The 21,278-nt window shown below is 37.7% G+C and overlaps 1 protein-coding gene across 1 annotated transcript in view; it reads left to right on the top strand.

Annotated features, from left to right (window-relative positions):
- The first annotated feature begins 861 nt into the window (after nucleotides 1-861).
- LOC126976381 (structural maintenance of chromosomes protein 6) overlaps nucleotides 862-21,278 on the top strand; it is a 35,638-nt gene continuing 15,221 nt past the window's right edge. Inside the window, exons 1-14 of the mRNA XM_050824682.1 lie at nucleotides 862-1,149; nucleotides 1,258-1,416; nucleotides 2,023-2,264; nucleotides 2,468-2,718; nucleotides 4,495-4,692; nucleotides 6,658-6,851; nucleotides 8,175-8,321; nucleotides 9,009-9,136; nucleotides 11,406-11,601; nucleotides 13,242-13,407; nucleotides 16,363-16,582; nucleotides 18,380-18,550; nucleotides 19,704-19,891; nucleotides 21,085-21,253. Coding sequence (XP_050680639.1) covers nucleotides 918-1,149; nucleotides 1,258-1,416; nucleotides 2,023-2,264; nucleotides 2,468-2,718; nucleotides 4,495-4,692; nucleotides 6,658-6,851; nucleotides 8,175-8,321; nucleotides 9,009-9,136; nucleotides 11,406-11,601; nucleotides 13,242-13,407; nucleotides 16,363-16,582; nucleotides 18,380-18,550; nucleotides 19,704-19,891; nucleotides 21,085-21,253 — 2,661 coding nt within the window. The 5' untranslated portion in view covers nucleotides 862-917. The remainder of the gene's footprint in view (nucleotides 1,150-1,257; nucleotides 1,417-2,022; nucleotides 2,265-2,467; nucleotides 2,719-4,494; nucleotides 4,693-6,657; nucleotides 6,852-8,174; nucleotides 8,322-9,008; nucleotides 9,137-11,405; nucleotides 11,602-13,241; nucleotides 13,408-16,362; nucleotides 16,583-18,379; nucleotides 18,551-19,703; nucleotides 19,892-21,084; nucleotides 21,254-21,278) is intronic.

Raw genomic sequence — 21,278 nt, 5'->3', positions numbered from 1 at the left:
TGCTAATTCTCACTCTGTCTTCTTCTATTGACCTAAGTCAGAATGAGAAAAAACACTCCTAAGCGGCTGTTTAAAGTTAGCGGACCATTATGATTAAGGGGGTGAGTGTTTATAGTATCTTTGATCTTAACTATTTGTTAAAATTTGATTTATTTTTCCATACGCCAAAGAAGTATAACTTCTAACGCGTGTACATAAGTACACGCACTCTTTTTTATATGATAGTTTATTTTGCATGGTCTTATAGCTTGTGTCAATAGCTATAGCTTTCTTATACATTCTCTCATATCATCCTGATTATAAGCAATCTATTAATACACAAGAAATAATATGCATTGACAGGCTACTGCGCGCGCGCCATATTCGCGATGTGCAATAGAGGTCTCAAAAAAAGCCGGTAGCCGTCGGAAGGGACGTACGAGGCGCGAGCCGGAAATTCTGCGAAAAAAAAGCATCATCGACAGATAAGACATTTTATTTCAATTTTGAAACAAGTTACAACTCGGAGCAACAACCAACCAACTTACAAGAGTAAAAGTAAGAGTGGGGATGGATACTTACGTAAAACCATAGCCTTTTTTTGGTTCTGTTCGTCCATCTGGACAGGCAAAGGGGTCAAAGGCCCATATAGCAAAACAATAGCCTACTATTACTGTTGATACATTATTAGTAGGCTATGGTAAAATTAAAAATGAAGACTTGACTGTATGGGCTTTTGACCCCTTTGCCTGTCCAGATGGACGAACAGAACCAAAAAAACAAAAGGCTATGGTAAAACACATTTGTCATTTGTGATTTGACTTTGAATTACGTCACTTTGACATTTGAATGTAAACAAATCATAAGTCTATTTAACAACAATTCCTGCTTCTAAAGTTCCACATGATTTACATTTTATACCGCCAAAAATTATCGTAATGGAATCCGATAATGTTGAGGAATCCGATGATTTTGAGGAAATAGATGGGTCTATTCATAGCGTACATGTTCGGAATTTTTTCTGTCATGATAATCTTGAAATTAATTTCAATAGAAATGTAAACTTTATCGTAGGCCGCAACGGTAGCGGTAAAAGTGCGATTTTAACAGCTTTGGTTGTTGGTTTAGGAGGCAGAGCTTCAGCTACCAACAGAGGAAACAATCTTCACTGTACGTTAGGCCAATACTTGTTAATTTAAAATGCGTTACCATATTTATCATTAATTGTTATTGATAATTTATAAAAATTCTATGTCCATAATATTGTTTGTTTTGCAGCATTTATAAAAAAGGGCGCTAACTCAGCGACTGTTGAAATAAAAATCAGAAACAGTAGTCCTAGAGCATACAAACATGATGTTTATGGTGACTATATTACTATTGTTAGAAACATCACAGCATCTGGTGGTTCAAGTTATAAAGTTAAATCTGCCTCAGGTAAATAAAAACAAAATCTTTTTCAATAATATTATCTTTATACATTTAAATCTATTATATATCATCAGATCAGCCCCATCCATATGAAATACTTGATTTAAGTATATAAATATGTAAAAAAGTAACTTAGTAATTCATAATAGTAATAGTAATTTCATATTTCTGATCAAATAAGCAAAGAAAACAAAGTACAGTACCTCCTTAATACAATCAAGCTTAATATGATTTCTCACATAATACACCATTTTACACCAGTCCCTGCAACATAAGACATGTTTTCATACATTTTTTAACACTTAATACAAATTGTCTTCCCATTTATACCAACAACAGAAGCACAAGAACCCCTGATATTGCAGAGATTTCCTATGTGTTGAGGACCCTGTGATATCATCTTAAGCGGGTTTTATTGTATATTATTCTCATTGCAATACACAATGAACAAGGTGGGCAGATAGTTTTTTTAATGTTAAAGTGAGAGGTGACATACATGCTACTAGTAGCTATGTATGTAATAGGGTACTATTGCTCCAGTTGAGTGAAACTATTATATTAACATGATGTGCATAAATATTTTGATTTTGTGTAATCCTCTAAATATTTTAGGTGAAGTTATTTCAACAAAGTTTGAAGAGGTTCATTCAATCATATTAACTCATGATATTCAAGTTGATAATCCGATTTCTGTTCTGAATCAAGATGATGCAAGGAGTTTTCATGCATCCGATGCTAAGAAAAAATATTCACTCTTCAGGAAAGCAACAAATCTAGATCAGACAGAGAGTAATTATACAAATGCACTTGAAAATTGTAAAAAAGCTATCGCTATCTGGAATAGGAAAAATGAGGTATCAGTTTTATCTTTTTGTTATTATTACTATTTTTTTGTTTAAATAGTAATAATAATAATTATTATATTTTTTTGTTTAAATATTTTATTTAACTTTATTAATGTAACTAATTATTCTTGATACATTTAAAAATATTAAATGGTTTGGCACAGAAAGTTATTATGCTTTACATAATACTTATTATTACATAAAAATTTTAGTCTTGTAAAGAGCTGGAAAAAGAATATAAGAAATGGAAGGCCCTACATGATCAGATGCAATCACGAGATGAAATTGAGTCGGAGAAACAAAGACTCCAGAATGAGTATTATTGGAGTGAGATTGCAGAGTTTGAGAAAGAAGCGTCAACATTTCAAACTCAGTCGGAAAAACAAAGAGCTAGGTGTCAGAAGCTTATGGAGAAACTAAGGTCTATGGAAGATAACTATGGGAATGACAACTCGGCTATAGAGTAAGTGGTTTGTTAATTTTATAATTTTTATTATGAAATAGTAAGACAAATGAGCTTCTGATTTCCTAGAGACAATGTCAAAAAATGTTCATTCCTGATTATTCTTTGTAAGTAGATGGAAATTTCTTGGGAATCACACTATGGAATAATTCACACCCATTCAATAAGGTTGATGGCTAAGCATGAGGGAAAATCTGAAAAAAAAAAAAAGGTGATGGGAATGTGCAATGAACAAGCAATTGTCAATAGATACATAAGTATGTTATACTTGTCTATGGCAGTTTCCTGAAAAATTACTAATTAAAATGCTTTAGTTAATGCCAATGGGAATCTCCTTTGCACAGGAAGCCGGTTACATTATGGGCGCCTATTACTGCCGTGAAGCAGTAATGTGTAAATATTACTATGATACGGTCTGGAGGGTGCTGTAGCTAGTGAAATTACTGGGCAAATCAGACTTAACATGTTATGTCTCAAGGTGACGAGCGCAGTTGTAGCGCGGCTCAGAATTTTTAAAGAATCCTAAGTGGCACTGCATTGTAATAGGCAGGGCGTATCAATTACCATCAGCTGAGCGCCCTGCTTGTCTCGTCCCTTATGTTCATAAAAAAATGCCTTATTTGTGAAATTCTCAAATATGCAGAGTCATAGGCTTACAGATATTAAACTGGTAATTTTCACACACACACACTCACGCCTTGTTCCCGTCGGGGTAGGCAGAGACAATAGAATGCCACTTGCTTCTAACCTTACAAACCTGACAAGCTTCTTCTAAATTCATTACTATTTTCATTCAAGCTCGCCGGTTGCGGGTGCTTCGGATCTTTCCTTTTCTCAAAATGTCCCGAATTTGGTCGACGGATGTTCTACGAGGTCTCTCGCGACCGACTTGCCCACCCACACTTGCCATATATATTTGATAAGTCATTCTTTCTTCACTCATTCGCTCCACGTGTCCAAACCATTTCAGCATTTCTTTCTCAGTCCTTGTCACCACATCTTCTTTCGGTCCACAGCGCGCTCGTATTACCTCATTCGGAATTCCATCAATCAGTCTCACCCCACACATACAACGCAGTGATCGCATCTCAACTGCGTTAATTCTGCTTTTATGCTTTTTTTGCCATACCCAACTTTCACTTCCGTATATTAACGTGGCGACAAGCACTCAATAATGTTAATTTTCCTCTTTGTCTAATTAAGGTGACACTAAATGCCAGCGACCTCGAGCGATATGAGTTCACGGCTGCCGGCCCGCCATCTATGTAACAAAGCAAATATTTTCAAAATTCTTGCGTTGAAAACAGTTTATATGCTTACAATTCTCGTTATTCACTACTAATCTGAATAAATGAACCTACACAACGAAGTACAAGCTATAAGAATAACTTTTCTAAGAGAAGTACCAAAAAAATGCGTCACGCCATGCCAAAAAACTTGTTTAACTTCAAAGAAAAGTGGTAAAAGTGGTGGTTCAATAAGGCTCGGCAGTGTTAACTATAACCAACAGCAAGCATTAGCAACCTACAAATAAGACTTAAGGATATGTGTAACAGGATTAAGTTATGTTTATAGCTCGAAATGCTATACTTTCACCACAAAACTTGTCTAAAAACATTATGTTTGCGTGTTTTCTGCTTACTCTTCGCCTTAAATCTAACTTACAATGAGTCTGATTAATATGCAGTCATCTAAGTGAAATGTGTCATTTAAACGAATAGTATTGCACAGTAATGCTATTCTCAAAAAAGTTTCTCAAATTTACTTAATTAACAGGTCCCTGAAGAAAACTTTAACAGAGTGCAACAAACAAAAGAGATTGCTTGAACAAGACCTGCAAGAGGTAGAGTCATCATTGCGGGAGTTACAGTTGACTAATCGTAATAAACAGGGCAAGACAAACAAACTCGCCGAGTTGCTGGCTAGAGAGAAGAGGAAATTGGTTGATTTGGAGCGTGAGATTGAAAATATTGAGTAAGTTTATTTTTAATTGTTGACAGTAGAATTTTGCTTACAAGAAGCACAAGTAATCTATACTAATATTATAAAGCTGCAGTGTTTGTTTGTTTGTTTGAACGCGCTAATCTCTGGTATTACTGGTCCGATTTGAATGATTCTTTCAGTGTTGGGTAGTCCATTTATCGAGGAAGGTTTATAGGCTATGTTTTTTTTTTCAAAATTAGGGATCCGTAATAAAATTGCTATTTTGTAACACAAGGTGTAAAATCGAAAACCTATTTTTGCGTGCGCTGCAAAAACTATTGACAATAGAACAAAATGATGTACAGGCTATAATATAGGCAATATTTTATTACTTATAAAACTATCGCGTGAATTATACTTTATATGGCAAAACAACGTTTGCCGGGTCAGCTAGTTTATTTATATACAGCACAACTTGTGGAAGTTTTTGACGATAGTATCAATTACTCTGTTACTACAACAAAGACATGTTTCCACTGCCATAAAATATAAAACTTGTGTTGTCTCTAAACTAGTTTCGCGGATTTCCTTTAAAAGTAATAATAATAAATAATACAAACGAATTAAGTTTTCTTTAGTGTTAATTCCGCCAATATTTGTTTTTAAAACAACTTTTTTTATGACATCGATTGAGTCTCGTGCCAGATTTTGGCGAGACACAACGTCCTGAGGATGCCTCGTGTAGAGGCGAAACACGTGTCGAATTGTTTTAAAAACAAATATTGGCGGAATTAACACTAAAGAAAACTTAAATCGTTTGTATAATTATGGATTTCCGCAAAGTAACGCCTAATTCAATAAATTTTCTTTATTAAGGCAACAGAAGCCCATATTTTGTTAGTTGGAATCTTAAAAACTATGTTAATATGTTACGATTTGGTCGAGATGGGTAATCCTTAAAGATTATTTGGAGTGGACTGTATGGAAAAAAGGTCGTAGAGTTCGTCTCCTTATAATACCAATTAGCTCAATGCAGTAAAATTCCAGGGACTAGCCTTGATATCTTCTGCAGGCTCCACCATGACGTCCTTCACTTTATTACATCACAGACACAGCTTATTTTCAAATTAATGTAAATTATGAAGAGCTCAAAATATTAAATAAGCAGTTTATAATAGGTAGTGGCGCGCGCGCGCATCGAACGCACGGATTGAGATGCGGGTGTCGACGTACACTCTTAACGGTCGCTTCGCGATGATGACGTCGCGATCCAAGTTAGCCCTTTCATTCTACGCAATGAAGCTAATTGGCGCAACCACAATTTAATTTATGATAATAAGTATAATACAATTTGCTTACTATAATTCATAATAGGGTACATAATAACTTCGGAAACAATCTGAGACAGCGTGTTTACCGGAAAAGAACTTGAATGAATCGCTTGCAATATCGAATGCAGTTTTCACGCTATCACATTCAGGATACTGTTTGAGCTCGAGTGCAGTCTGCCAGGACGGATGACGTCCTTTTCCTTATGATGGCATAGAAATCATCTGTTCGTGCTTCAGCAAACATTCCTGACGCCGAACAAAACCGCGGCAAGCTCAACAGTTTCCTGAAACTATTGCTATACTGTACCCTGGTTGGTTGGTCCAAAAGCCCCTTGTGTTGAAGGTAGGCTTTAAACAGGGTAATTTTTGCTTCCTTAGTAACATCGGGTGAACCTGCCGCCGGATATATCGCCCATAATGTCGCTTTATAATTGGAAGTAGTTCCTGTAAAACGTTCCAAGGCACAAACATCACATTTTAAGGAATTCGTGTTTAAAGTTTAATAAATATTAGTGTATTCCATACGTGTAGGCTACTAAGTCATTGATGATGTTATTAAACAGTAACGGGCTGCCATTTTTTGTCAGTCCGTAAATGTGAATCACGTGACCAGTTTTGTGTTCTTAACTCAATTTCGACTTGATTGTGGTTTGGATCATTTTCTGGAATGACGTCCAATTATTAGATCCGGTAACGCAGCGTCGCAGCGAGCTGGACTGGAGAAGGTTGCCCGAGATGCATCAGAGGCGGCCGCGGCGGCCCGAGCGCGCTACGAGACACAGCAGAACGACATGGAGCAGGCGCGTGCTCATGCCGCCATGTTGCAGCCGCAGCGGGACCGAGCTGTGACTATTGCGTCGCAACATCGAGACAAACTCAGTGAGTTAATCTAACATATTTAGACTTCTCACCAGGAAAGCCAAAAAGAATCCCTTCTGGGCTTATTCTAATCTCCACACCCATTTTTTTTATATTTACACGGATTTTTTCTTGACCCTGATGTACAAACCCCTAAGAAATGTATTACGAAATTCAAAACAATGGTAAAAATCGTTTGTGTTGTAAAGGTTACTATAATATAAATGACTGTCTTCTACTAATACTAGAGTACTGCTGATTGGGAATTGAGCGACCGCCCACAGGCTATTAGATTTGGACAGACAGGCATTTACATTGTAACCATGTTTTATATAAAAAAAGAAGCCCGCTGAGTTTGTTGCGCCCGTTCTTCTCATGTCTGAGGTATAGTTTTTAGAATGGGTGGTAGTTTTTGACTTTCAATAAGTGATTTTATATCCTATTTTGAATAAAAAATATTTGAATTTGAAAATAAGATGTGATTCATAAGTACTTTGACCCTTGACAAACCTCGTTGCACTGCTATTGTTAAGGCGAAGAGTAAGCAGAAAACACGCAAACATGGTGTTTTTAGATAAGTTTTGTGGTGAAAGTATAGCATTTCAAGCTATGAACACTACTTAATCCTGTTACACATATCCTAAAGTCTTATTTGTAAGTTGCTTATGCTTGCTGTTGGTTAAAGTTAACACTGCCGAGCCTATTGAACTACCACTTTTCTTTGAAGTTAAACAAGTTTTTTGGCATGGCGTGACGCATTTTTTTGGTACTTCTCTCAGAAAAGTTATTCTTATAGCTTGTAATTTTTTGTGTAGGTTAATTTATTCAGATTAGTAGTGAATAACGAGGATTGTAAGCATATATACTGTTTTCCACGTAAGAATTTTGAAAATATTGGCTTTGTTACAAAGATGGCCGGCAGCCATGAACTCATATCGCTCAAGGTCGCTGGCATTTAGTGTCGCTTTAACGGAGTCGCAGATATTCGCCCACGGGTCACGTACACAACGAGGAAATATTACACCACTTCTGACAATAGAAGATGCCAAGGATTTGCTGCATTTGTAAACAAAGCCTATTTTTCTAATACAATAATATTTTTTAAGCCATAAGTGCGTAATTCGAGCGCACGGATTACGTGATGGTAAGTAATAACGAGAGCGCTGCCGAACTTTTACGTAGGTATATTTGCTTTTTAGAAAGTAACTATGTCATATCATCCTTGAAACGCAACGTAAAGTAGTTTATTCCATAGTATGGTTGGTGGAATCCAGTTGGCGAGGATGTCCTGAGTTTCCTCTTATAATTCGTGATGGTGTTGCCTATATACTGGGTGTTGAACAGAACACCTGAGGCAGCAGCTGCGTGAGCTGGAGTCCCGTGGCAGTGACTCCCTGGCGGTGTACGGTAGCAAGATGGTGGAACTGTGCCAGAAGGTGCAGGCGGCGCATCGCAGGGGAGAGTTCAGCGCACCGCCCAAGGGACCAATTGGTATGTACTTCCTGGACTGCGATTTGCGGCACCAATATAGGAGATTATTTCTGACTAGCTGACCCGGAAAACTTTTTTTTGCCATATAAATTATTTTTAGAGTTAGACCGTCTCTTGGACATTGCAATATTACTTTATTTTTCTAAAAAAAAACGTAGCTTAAGTTACTCCTTATTACATTAGCTACCTGCCAATAAAAGACCCGTCAAAATCGGTCCATTTCAGACGATAGCCGAAACAAACAAACAGACAGACAGACAGACAAAAATAGTAAAAAATGTTTTTTTGGTGTATGTACCATATATATAGATAATAGATTATGCAAGAAGAAAATTAAGAACACCGCTGCGAGGAGTGCCATACAGACGTGGCCATTATCCATGCGCACTGGGATAGGTACTTCAAATTGTTGCTGCAAGGATGGGTAGCTGATGTGAATGTAGGTAAAATTTACCAAGATCAGTTCTCGGCAACTTCGGTTCGCGGATTTTCCGGACAGGTCACATGAAAGCTGCTCCCCAATTTTAGCAAATTTGTCTTACTTTTAAATAAATGATTTTATTGACTTGCATCGATTTTTCTCGGCTATCGATGTCGCTTAGGAGTAAGGGACTGATTTGTCATCGATTGTACAGAGCTAACTCTAAAAATATCTATGCTCCATCTTACAACTATACATTTTTACAGGTCACTATTTAAAAGTAAAAGACAAGAAATGGGGTGGCGCTTTGGAGCACATAATTGGTGGATCAATACAGATGTTTTGTACTAATACATGGGAAGACACTCGCAAATTAATATCAATCATGGGCAAGGTATTACTAACTATAATTTTAATTTATATAATCTATATTTGAATATCATTTCTCTTTTTAACTGACTTGAAAAAGGAGGAGGTTATCAATTCGATCGGTATTTTTTTTTCTGTATGTACACCGATTACTCTGAGATTTATGATCCGATTTATAAATTAATTTAATTAAGGCACTGATTTAAAACCTATCAATAGGTAGCACATATAAATAAAAGCATTTTATTAATATTAAAGGTAAAGGTGTATTAAATTAAATTTTTAGTTATTTGATAATTTTCAGTTTTTTTTATTGAAGAATGTATTCAAGATTAATAACTTGTCTTCAAGAGTGTAGTAGTGTGTTTTTTTGAATGAAAATAAGGGACGAGACGAGCTGGACGTTCAGCTGATGGTAATTGATACGCCCTGCCCATTATAATACAAAAAACTCAAAAACTCTAAAGGGCACTACAATTGCGCTCGTCACCTTGACACGTAAGATGTTAAGTCTCATTTGCCTAGTCATTTCATTAGCTACGGCGCCCTTCAGAACGAAACACAGTTATGATTACACATTACTGCTTCACGGCAGAAATAGGCGCCGTTATGGTACCCATAATCTACCCGGCATCCTGAGCAAAGGAGCCAATGGTGTTTGCAAAGCAACAATATAGACGCAATTAGAAGGGAAAAGGTATATTGGCAGACCAAATGGACCGATGGCCTTAGTCAGAATTCGAATTAATTAATTCAGAATCAGAATTAATTACAAAGATACACTTTCAATTATAATTCTGTTATATTCTAATACAAAATAAAACAAACTGCATATGTACGAATTTTCAGCTAATCTACATAAATCGTATACATATATTTTTGAAATACCGTCAGAATAATGAATGGGACTAAAAAGGCGGCTTAGTGAGTACTGAGTATGTGCCGTTAGCATCTAATATATAAAATTCTCGTGTCATAGTGTTAAACTTTGAACTCCTCCGAAACGGCTTGACCGATTCTCATGAAATTTTGAGTGCATATTGGGTAGGTCTGAGAAGCGGACAACATCTATTTTTCGTCCGCCTAACTGTTAATGGTGGTCCACACGATTTTTTTTTTAAATTTTTTTTGACATTTATTTTTTATTTTTGTTTGATTATGAGTAAGCATTAAAAAATACATATAACTTCAAATTTTCACCCATCTACGATCAACAGTTACTTTTGTATCGCGATTTTAATATCGGCAATACAACGTTTGCTGGGTATTTTTTTCATCGCGGAACATTAACATAGTTATTTTTATGACGGTGTGACTACGATTCATACGACGGGATCGAAATACAAGCACTCAAGTCATAATAATAACTATATGATTTTATGTTTACGCTTTATTATAGGTACCATTAACAGAGGGTTTGACTAGTGTTCGAAGCACTGACCTGTGTAAATACCATTGGACAGGCTGTTCCATATGTTTGACAGCAAATTTTTTGTGCTTATTTTAAGCGCCACTCGCGGGCGACCAGAGAACTAATTTTGACGTATAATACAAATGGCTGCGAGGGAACGTGCAAATACTGAAGTATTTTTACATTCTGAATTAATTTCGTTCGTTTTCCGTGTTATTTATACTGCAAGAATCAACGTTATAAAGTACACTTTTTTTTGTAAATTGTTTCCCACCATCTATCGATGTTTGTTTAGCTGAGGTCGTCATCACTAGTTTAAGTGCTGTAGACTTTCGCTACATAGCCAACAGTACCAAAATGGCGAATATCAAAGAGGCACAAAATCACTTTGACAGCCGCCAGTCCAGTGGCATATAGTAGGGGTCAGTGGTTTTTTTTACGGAATAGGAAGACAAACGAGCGTACGGGTCACCTGTTGTTAAGTGATCACCGCCGCCCACAATCTCTTGACTTCTCAACACCAGAGGAATCACAGGAGCGTTGCCGGCCTTTAAGGAAGGTGTACGCGCTTTTTTTGAAGGTACCCATGTCGTATCGTACCGGAAACACCGCACAAGGAAGTTCATTCCACAGCTTTGTAGTACGTGGAAGAAAGCTCCTTGTAAACCGCACTGTGGAGGACCGCCACACATCCAGATGGTGAGGATGATATCCTAACTTGTGGCGTGTCGTGCGAAGGTGGAATTCGGCGGAAGGAATCAGGTTAAACAGCTCTTCGGAACACTCCCCGTGATAAATGCGGTAGAAGACACACAATGAAGCGACGTCTCTACGCAACGCCAAGTGATCCAGAAGTAAGTCGAAATGTCATTATAACTGTCAGGTGTACGGGTCTTCGTCGAAGCCGGGCGTGACTTGCAGCAAGTTCCTGTCGAAGGTGCACGACGTGAGTCGCAACACGGTGCGGGCGCGAGGGTTCACCTCATCGTTGGACGCGCTCGACATCGCAGACCCCGTCGTCGCCAACTTCCTCATCGACAACGTGGGCATGGAGAAGATCCTGCTCGTGCCCGAACATAGTAATATCTTATATCCTTAAACTCCTTATCTTATAATCTGAATCTCGGAAACGGCTCGAGCGATTTTCATAAAATTTAGTTTACAGGGGATTTCGGGGGAGATAAATCGATCTAGCTAGGTTTCAATTTTAAATAATGTAGTTTTATTCGTGTTTTAATGGGAATCAGTTACAATAACATTAGAATACAAAGGGCGTACCTTTGTACTATTTTCTCCATTCATTAGACCTCATACCGACTAACTTCAACTGAAAACATCTACACAGAAAAAAAATTTATGACAATCAGAGAATTATACACACATACTTCATGCTTACTCATATACGAGATTAAAAAAAAAAAAAAAAACAATCACACCAACACACCCTTCCTTGAAAAAGGATTTAACCAGAATTGCGACTCGAAAACCGAAGTCATATTGAGCAGCCATAGTTTGGCTGGCAATAGAATTAATTATGGAAAACAGATATTAACCTTTGAGAGAGCTCAGAAATATAACAACCAACCCTCAGAAATAAGAAATGGCAAAACATGGACTCCTTTTAAGGCGAGTCTTCAAAGACATATACTGAATAAGTATGAAACATTTCAATAACATAAGTTGTTTTATCTATTTGCCTAACATTATATTGCGTAATGTATACCTACCAAAATAATTGTTTGTAAATATCTACTTTAATTGTTAAAATGTTAATTTCTCATGTAAGTGACAATAGGTCTTAATGAGTATTAAGTTATTTAAACCTAACCATCCTAGATGATCCGGCTTTTTTTAACTAGTAATATTCTCGTCTCACCTGAGTTACTAACATAAAAAAAGCGACTGTTAGTCCCCTTCCTTAAATACAAGGACTCTAAGACACCCCACTCTCACATTAGCAATGGCCTTACGCTTCAGCAAGCTCCACTTGTGTTTAGGAGTCTTCAGTGATATTTATTCACTGAGACCAGTTGTGGGTATATGCCATTATTGGGCTTGCAATGACCAGGGAGGAAACTTAAGAAGTAGCTTTAGAGGATAGATATTTTAGTAGGAGGAATGAAAAGCAAGGGTTCCATTAAGTTTTGGTAGTAGCTTTCATTTTTTTTATTCAAGCAGTTCATCTGAGGGTTAGTGATCATCGATGCTCAAGTACAGCTGCAATAAGAGAGGTAGTTGACGTATGTTGATGATATTCGATGTGATAAAATGCTCTTAACATAAAATTCTCCTGAGTCGCGAAAACTATATGTAAGCCGGACAGTACGTTTCACAAAGTTTTTGTGTAAGTAATATGTATTTTAAAACTGATATGAACCTTGAATGTTAAGATGATCTACTTGAAGTGATTAAGTAGATGATCTTCCCTACAAGCGTTGTATCCTTCTAACTCGCAGCCGCTCCTGCACGGTACAATGCTAGTAAGGAAGTTGTTCTACCGACTTGCGGCGCTATATGCTTCATACTACGTTCGCCCTTTCTCACTCTCTTAATCGATCTCAACTCGCTCTCTCCTTCTACTTGGACAAAAACGTCCCACATATACGCGTCTATTATACCCTCATGCGCGCAAAGAAGTTTCATTTCAATATTAGTATTTCCCAACTCGCGCACACAAGTTTAAAACTTAGCGAGCTAGTATTATGAACATGTCCTGCAGACGACGCAATGCGGCTGGCGGATACTGTGGAGAACGTGCCGGAGCACTGCTCCAAGATCGTGACGGTGGATGGCTCGGAGTATCTGCCCGCGCCCAACTACCGCTGCTATGGCGGCTCAGCCCGACCGCCGCGCTTCCTGCACCTTAGCACTGCCGAGAGGAAACGGTATGCATACCGACTTACTATAATAACCAACGCAATTCTATATAAAGTTACACTCTTAACCAAGACCCTATGAATGAATGAATAAAGCATTTATTGCAAAATGAAGCATTTATTGCAATAAATTAAATAAGTTAGATAACTTATACTAGGATTTATACGAAACGATTATGATTATAATTATTTCACCTAATATATAATATATACTGTGAGTAAACAAATGATAGAACACCACTCGGCATTAACACTCATTTAATCTTCAAGTGGAATTGTGCAGATGGAACACGATCATTTTCTTTACCAACGACTCTCGCCTGCCTCACTTTTTTTTGGCCAGTTCTCATTTTCAAACACCCATTCACAAGATTGCTGTTTTTTTTCAGGTTCAAAACAACAAATCCACGTTTCTACTCCTGTGGCAATGTCATAAACAGCATTAGAATGTCCGTGGTCGTACTTCATTAGCATCTGTGAGCACAATTCCACGCGAGCTCGCTTCTGCTCCGCGGTCAGTTCTTGAGGGATCGAACGACAACAAAGTTTCCGAACTTTCAATTCTTCGTGTAAAATTTTCTGAATTTGGCTCATCATCATCATCATTTCAGCCGGAAGACGTCTACTGCTGGACAAAGGCCTCCCCAAATATCGTCATGACGATCGGTCCTCATCCATCCTACTCCGGCGATCTTGACCAGATCGTCGGTCCATCTTGTGAGGGGCCTACCAACACTACGTCTTCCGGTACGTGGTCGCCATTGGAGGAACTTACTGCCCAAACGGCCATCTGTCCGCCGAGCTATGTGCCCTGCCCACTGCCACTTCAGTTTCGCAATCATTTGGGCTATGTCGGTGACTTTGGTTCTCCTATGGATCTCCTCATTTCTAATTCGATCTCGCAGGGAAACTCCGAGCATAGCCCTCTTCATTGCCCGCTGAGCAACAGCGAGCTTCCTCATAAGGCCCATAGTTAGCGACCACGTCTGTGTTCCGTATGTCATCACTGGCAACACACATTGGTTAAAAACCTTCGTCTTCAGAAACTGTGGTATTTTGGACGAGAAGATTTTACGAAGCTTCCCGAACGCTGCCCATCCGAGTTGGATTCGACGAGTGACCTCTTTCCCGAAATTGGACCTGCCCAACCGGATTATTTGTCCAAGGTAGACGTACTCGTCAACAATTTCGAGAGTACAGTTACGGGAGTAGGTGTGACATGTGCATTACACATGATCTTCGTCTTATCCATGTTCATTTTGAGACCTACTCCTTGGGAAGCTGTATTGAGGCCATCGAGCATATGGCTTAAGTCCTCCATGGTCTCTGCCATGATTACGATATCTTTTGTGAATCGAAGGTGAGTGATGTATTCGCCGTTGATGTTGATGCCCAGGCCGTTCCAGTCCAGAAGCTTAAAGATATCCTCCAATGCAGCGGTGAACAGCTTCGGCGATATAACATCGCCTTGTCTGACTCCCCGCTGCAGTCGGATAGGCTTCGAGAGCTTATCCTGAAGACGGACTGACATGGTGGCGTTATCATACAAACACTTCAACGCTTCGATATATCGATAATCAATGTGGCACCTCTGAAGAGACTGGAAGCACCGCCCAGATCTCGATCGAATCAAAGGCTTTCTCATAGTCCACGAACGTCAAGCATAGTGGCTGGTTATACTCCTCTGTCTTCTGTATAGATATGTATAGTTTAAGCAGGGTATACAACCTGCCGCAGCGTATGTATGTGGTTTATGGTACTAAAGCCTTTTCGGAATCCGGCTTGTTCGGGAGGCTGGAAGTCGTCAAACCTGCGTACGAGACGATTCGTAATAACCCTAGAGAACAGCTTATATACATGGCTTGGAAGTGATATGGGCCTATAGTTCTTCAAAAGCGTTTTATCGCCCTTTTTGAAGAATAGCGCCACTATACCTCTGTGCCATGCTTGTTTGGCTCAATCCCCAATAGTCCTCGAATTGTCTCATAGGTAATCCGCGGGTTTACGTCAATTAGCCGCCTAACAGTAGCCACATTATTTTCGTTGACGGCAGTTGAAGGCCGCCCTTCGCGAAATTCATTATGTAAGGGTACATGGTCTACAGTAGAGAAGTTATTACGAAAGCCTGCCTGTTCTCGAGGTTGAGACTCGTCTAATATTATCGTTATTTTATTTAAAATTATTTTTCTTAAAATTTGGCATTAAACTTATTGGTCTGTAATTTTGTGTCATTTTAGTATCTACCTTTTTATACAGCAGTATTATTGTATTTTATGTCCATTGATCGGGTATATGTTCACTTTCGCCGATTTCATTTAAAAGGTTTGCTATGATCAAGATACTTTCTGATATTACTCCTTTGATAAGTTCGTTATATATTTTATCCTTGCCGATGCTTTATCGCCGTTCTGTGTTTTAACCGCTCTCTCCCAACTTCACTGTGCAGAATATGTGATATTTTTTCAGTTTCTCGTGTATGATGTATTGGGAATATATTTTCTTCTTGTTCATCGAAAAGTTTTTGCGCTTTTTAACTGCGCCTGTGATGTTATGATCATTAATTATATCCATTTGTGATGTTTTTGTGTGTTTTCTGATACTCTCGATGATTTTTTTGCTAACATCTCGAATAGCTGTTATTGTTTATAATAAATAATAATATTTAATAGGTTCTTGCGTCTTTTCCTATGTGATATATTTCTTTAAATTTCGCTAAGTGTTTTTCTAATATATTATATTTATGTTACATATTGTTTGGTTAGTATCTAATTCTTTTTTTATGGTTTTCGCTAAAATTATGCAGAACGTCTTTCGGAATTTTGACATTTGGAAAGCGCGTATTTAAATGAAATTAGTAAGGTTGGGGGTAATGAGTAACAAAAGATTATCGGCATCACAGAAATTAAATATCTTAATCGCCGTACAATGCGGTTTTAATCGTTATTTAATTAATTAATCGAGCAGGCAAGTGCAAGCGGAAATCAAAGAAGAGGAGGCCACGCTAAGAACGTGTGAGGCGAAAGCTGAAGAGCTGAACGAAGAAGCGATGCGAGCGCGCGACATGGAACGCGAAGCCGCTAAAGCGCTTCAGTCGCTGCTGATAGTGCTGCACCAGCGGGAGGAGGCGGCGCGGGAGGCGGCCGCCACCCTCGATCACGAAGACGCGCCGCATCACAACGTGCTGGTGAGTACATGGCACTCAGTCATCAGATTCGCCTTTCCTGCAACAAAGCAGTATTGTAAAAGGTTTTAGGTAAAATAAACAGGAGGTATTGTAGAATAGTTGACAAAAACCTACAAGTAGATGTAATTTATATTGACTTTGCTTAGGCATTTGATTGGGTGGACCATGAGATACTTGTCAAAAATCTCTCATATTTTGGCATCATGGTGGACACGGTAAAATGCTTTGGACAAATCACAAAAAATGCCCAATGCATCCTGTGACTCTTCCCAGGCTTTAAAGATGTGCTCAATGAGTCTAGTACCCGCATTAATTGTTGATAAGCCCCTAGTGAAACCAAATTGATTATTGTCCAATAAAAAAAAAATGCATTTGTAGCTGCTGAAGCAAAAGTTTTTCAAAAATTTTACTAAAAACAGGCAGCACTGAAATAGGCCTGAAATATGTAGCGTCAAAAGAACTGCCTGATTTAAACAAAGGTATAACTTTGCTGTATTTCATGAGTTTAGGGAACACACCCTCATCTATGCATTCGTTAAATTATTGCTAATTCAGGTGCTATAATGTCAAGTATGTTTTTTACAATATTAGTCGAATGGCCCCATAGGTCCTTTGTACTTTTTAGGTTGCTTAATTTGAAGATTTTAACATACTTAAATTTTAAATCAATGGAAGATACTGGTACGTGTAATTTAAGCATATCATGTGCTGCTTTTGGTGAAGAGTTTAGGTCGTGATAATTGGGATTTCGGAAAAGTATTTATCAAATTCATTTGCAATTTCTATTTCCGAATTTATAACGCGATTATTAATATTTAAACACATAGAGGTGTTACGGCAATTCGATCTACCAGTTTCATTGTTAATTATATTCCAATTCGCTTTTACTTTATTATTACTGTTTTTAATTTTATCTGCAATGAAACGCGTCTTCGCTTCGTGACAAACTACTTTAAAGAGCTTGGAGTATTTTTTTACATGTAATTTAAATTCTTCACTGTTATTGTAATGTTTCTCATAATAAAGGTCATATAAGCGTTTACGACTTTTGTGGACTTTTGTGTTTTACTGTTACCGTTACTGGAGTAATAATCTTGTCAAATTCCTCACAGAAGGAATTAAAGACTAAGTTATAGTGAAAATTAGCAGTTTCACCACAGTGTAAAAATGGTATTGGTATCTACCAAATTATTTCTAAACTCTCAAGACGCCTGTAACTGGTATAATCGTCACCTTTTTTGATCTTGTATTTAGTTCTATAAGTTGCCCACTATCGTCGGACTGAAGATTATTAATTATAACTTTACTAGTATTAAGAACATTTGTAAAAATATTATCTAAATGCTGTTGTAGAAGTGATTCTAGTAGGTTCCCAAAATACATTGATAAAAAAAATACGTTGTTCACTAATACCTAATATACCTTTATATATATATATATATCAATAGAGGCTTGTATGTCATTTATTTTACAGGCATGTTTATTAAATAACACTACAGAGGAAGTAGTGTGTTGATTAAAACTATATGCTCTAAAGTACCTAGCTGTCGCTTAAATCTAAGTGGTAGGTATTGGTTACCATTCGTTATTTTAAGCTTTTTTAAAATTTCACTATTGTGGAATGTCGCATTATCTCTAGTTTTCATAATATAAAATGCGAAGAAAATTTTTCCTCAACCTGTTATTTCACTTGTCATAAAATAATCGACATTGTTGTTTTGAATTAAATTATTTAAACCTAGCTTATTACCTGCGTCACACGATACGGTATTAACGGAATACGTGTTCAATCAACAGATGGAAGAACTACAGAGAAGCAAAGAGACAGTTCGCGCCATGAGCGAGCGGATGACGTCACACAGCGAGGAGGAGACTAGTCACCGTGCGCTCGTCGCCGAGCACCAAGAGAAGATCAGCAAGCTGCAGAGTGATGTTGACAGACTTGCGCAGACGTGTCGGAACTATAGCGTGAGATTCATTAGTTTTCGCTGGAAGGAAGCCTTTAACAGTCTTACTACAATCAGCTTTAAAAATATCGTAATCCAAGAGTCATCTTAAATACTTTTCTTCAATCCAATAAATTGTATGAAATATACTTATTATAAGGTGCTATGTAGGCAGTTATTATTTTTATTTTTGTATTACTCATGCGAGAAAAGTCGCTCGCTGTTGCGGTTGAAAATGAGCCGTTTGCCCATTTTAAAATAACGCGTGAGTTTTTTCGTAAATGAAACTGTTGTTTGAGTGCGAAAACTTTACTTGACGCACGCAAATTATACTTGGCACACGGAAATTTAGATAAAATTGCTAAAATAATAATAAAAAAAGCACAATCGAAATATCAAAACTGAATTGAAGTTGACGCGTCTGACAGTTAAATTTAATAAATAAAATTATAATTTAAGTTACAAAATTTTAAAAACGACTATTGAGTCGGAAATAATACATAAACCGTGGCATTTGTAATAAAAAATTGTATGTGCAACTCGTGCGACGTTCTCGATTACCCACTCAAGCGAATGACCGTTCAACTTCGCTTCGCTTCGCTGGGCAATCGACAACTTGTCGGACGATATGCAAAATATACTATTATTTTATTTACTCATGTAAGGGAAATTTAAAAAAATATTTTTCATTATAATTGTTTTACCTTGTCAAGGTTAATCAGTAATTCCCTTAACAGAATTCCGAAGAGCTTTTTAACTTGATTCCTGCCGCCGAATTTCACCTTCGCACGACACGCCACAAGTTAGGATATCATCCCCACCATCTGGATGTGTGGCGGTCTTTCACAGTGTGGTTTTCAAGGAGCTTCCTTGTGCGGTGTTTCCGGGACGATACGACATGGGTACCTTCAAAAAAAGCGCGTACACCTTCCTAAAAGGCCGGCAACGCTCATGTGATTCCTCTGGTGTTGCAAGAGATTGTGGGCGGCGGTGATCACTTAACAACAGGTGACCCGTACGCTCGTTTGTTCTCCTATTCCATAAAAAAACAGTCCGTATATACGATCGTGGGTTGACTCGATGTCATCGAATACGCAAATCACTGAGTATAACAAGTAACTTTTTATATTGATCCGAGTGTCTATACTTCTAAATAATAACTGTTTGTGCAATAGGAAGAGATAGAACAGGAGCAACTGAAATTGGAGCGAGGCGTGACTGAGCGGCAGACGTGCGAGCAACGGTTAAGAGAAGAACAGAGGAAGTTGGAGCAGTTGGAGGGGATACTGCAGGAGAAGCAAGAGCTCATTGACAGGAAGGTGCAGGAAGCGCTCACGTTATGTCCTCGAGTTGAAAACGCCAGGTATGGAGCCAGATGCTGACAATAAACTCTTAATTTAATAGGAAATATAAATTTTATTTTAGAATTCCTAATTCTAGTTATTGCTCGAAATTATTGTTACACCTGTGAGAAATATTCAGAACCAGAGCTTTATTTTTAAAATTGTATTGTTTTCAAAAGTGTTATTGATGGAAGTCAATCCACTCTCCCACATTGGAAAACCCTTAAGACCCCCATCACCCATGACTTCCATCTTCCTTTTACGACGCAGGGAAGCACAGGGCATTTCTATAAAAAGCCAATACCTACTCACCTTTTCAGTTTAATTCCATGAATTTCTGTAGCCGTAAAATCCTTACTTTCTTCATTAAATAATGAGCCAATATGGCATTTTTTGAAATCCTTTTTCGGTGATCGGGATCTTATAAAATAAAAGGGATACTAAGACAATAAATACAATAAACAAACTAACTCGTACACGCATTGCTTAGGCAACAAACTTAAATTAACAGGCTACGCCCGGGCAATAAGTTGAACCATGACGTCACGAAACAATCGCGTGATACTCGGCATTTTAAAGTGGTCTAATGGTCACAAAGTGATAACTTGGGTAATTCAATTCAAATATTTTTATTAAAATAGGATGTGAAATCACTTATTGAAAGTGAATAAAACTTTCCAAAATGAATGCCTCAGGCCTGAGATGAATTGGCGCAACAAAATCAGCGGGCTTTTTTTTCATCAAAAATATGTTTTACAATTAAAGTAACATTGTACAATTAAACTTATTATTTAATAGCCTGAGGGCGGTCGCTCCATTCCCAATCTGTGGTATCATTAAGAAAGTCATTTATGTTATAGTAACCTTTACCACACAAACGATTTTTAACGATTCTTTTGAATAACGTAATACTTTTGTTTTGAACATTTTATGGGGTGCTGTTGTAATACTGCATGTATTTACGTGAGACAAATATAAGGTGCATAGCCAATACTTGATGTAAGGTATATTTTAATGTTACATTTTAACCCTTTCGTGTTTTCAATTGCGTATATTGCGAATAATAATTTAAAATTTGTTTCCAGTCGTAGTCATTACTTTCAGAGGGAAATTTTAAATGAACTCTGTTTCTTCGTTAACTTATTTTGCCATCTAGATAAGAACGGTTGACAGTCTTCATATTTATTTTTATACCGTTTATTATCCTGCTTAGAGACAAAACAACTGTAACACACCTGTTGAAGAAGACTCAAATGAAACTATCGTCGCTGTCGACGACGAGCCTCAGTCGCGGCGAGGTGACGGAGCGACTGTTGAAGATAGAACGAAGCTACCGACGGACAGAGCACGCCCTGCGGCGTCTGGACGCGCTCATACGTGACGTGAGTGATGTTTATTTATTGAAGT

This window comes from Leptidea sinapis, chromosome 40, assembly GCF_905404315.1.
Source record: "Leptidea sinapis chromosome 40, ilLepSina1.1, whole genome shotgun sequence".
Lineage (NCBI taxonomy): Eukaryota > Metazoa > Arthropoda > Insecta > Lepidoptera > Pieridae > Leptidea > Leptidea sinapis.
This window is presented reverse-complemented; position numbering and strand designations above follow the sequence as displayed.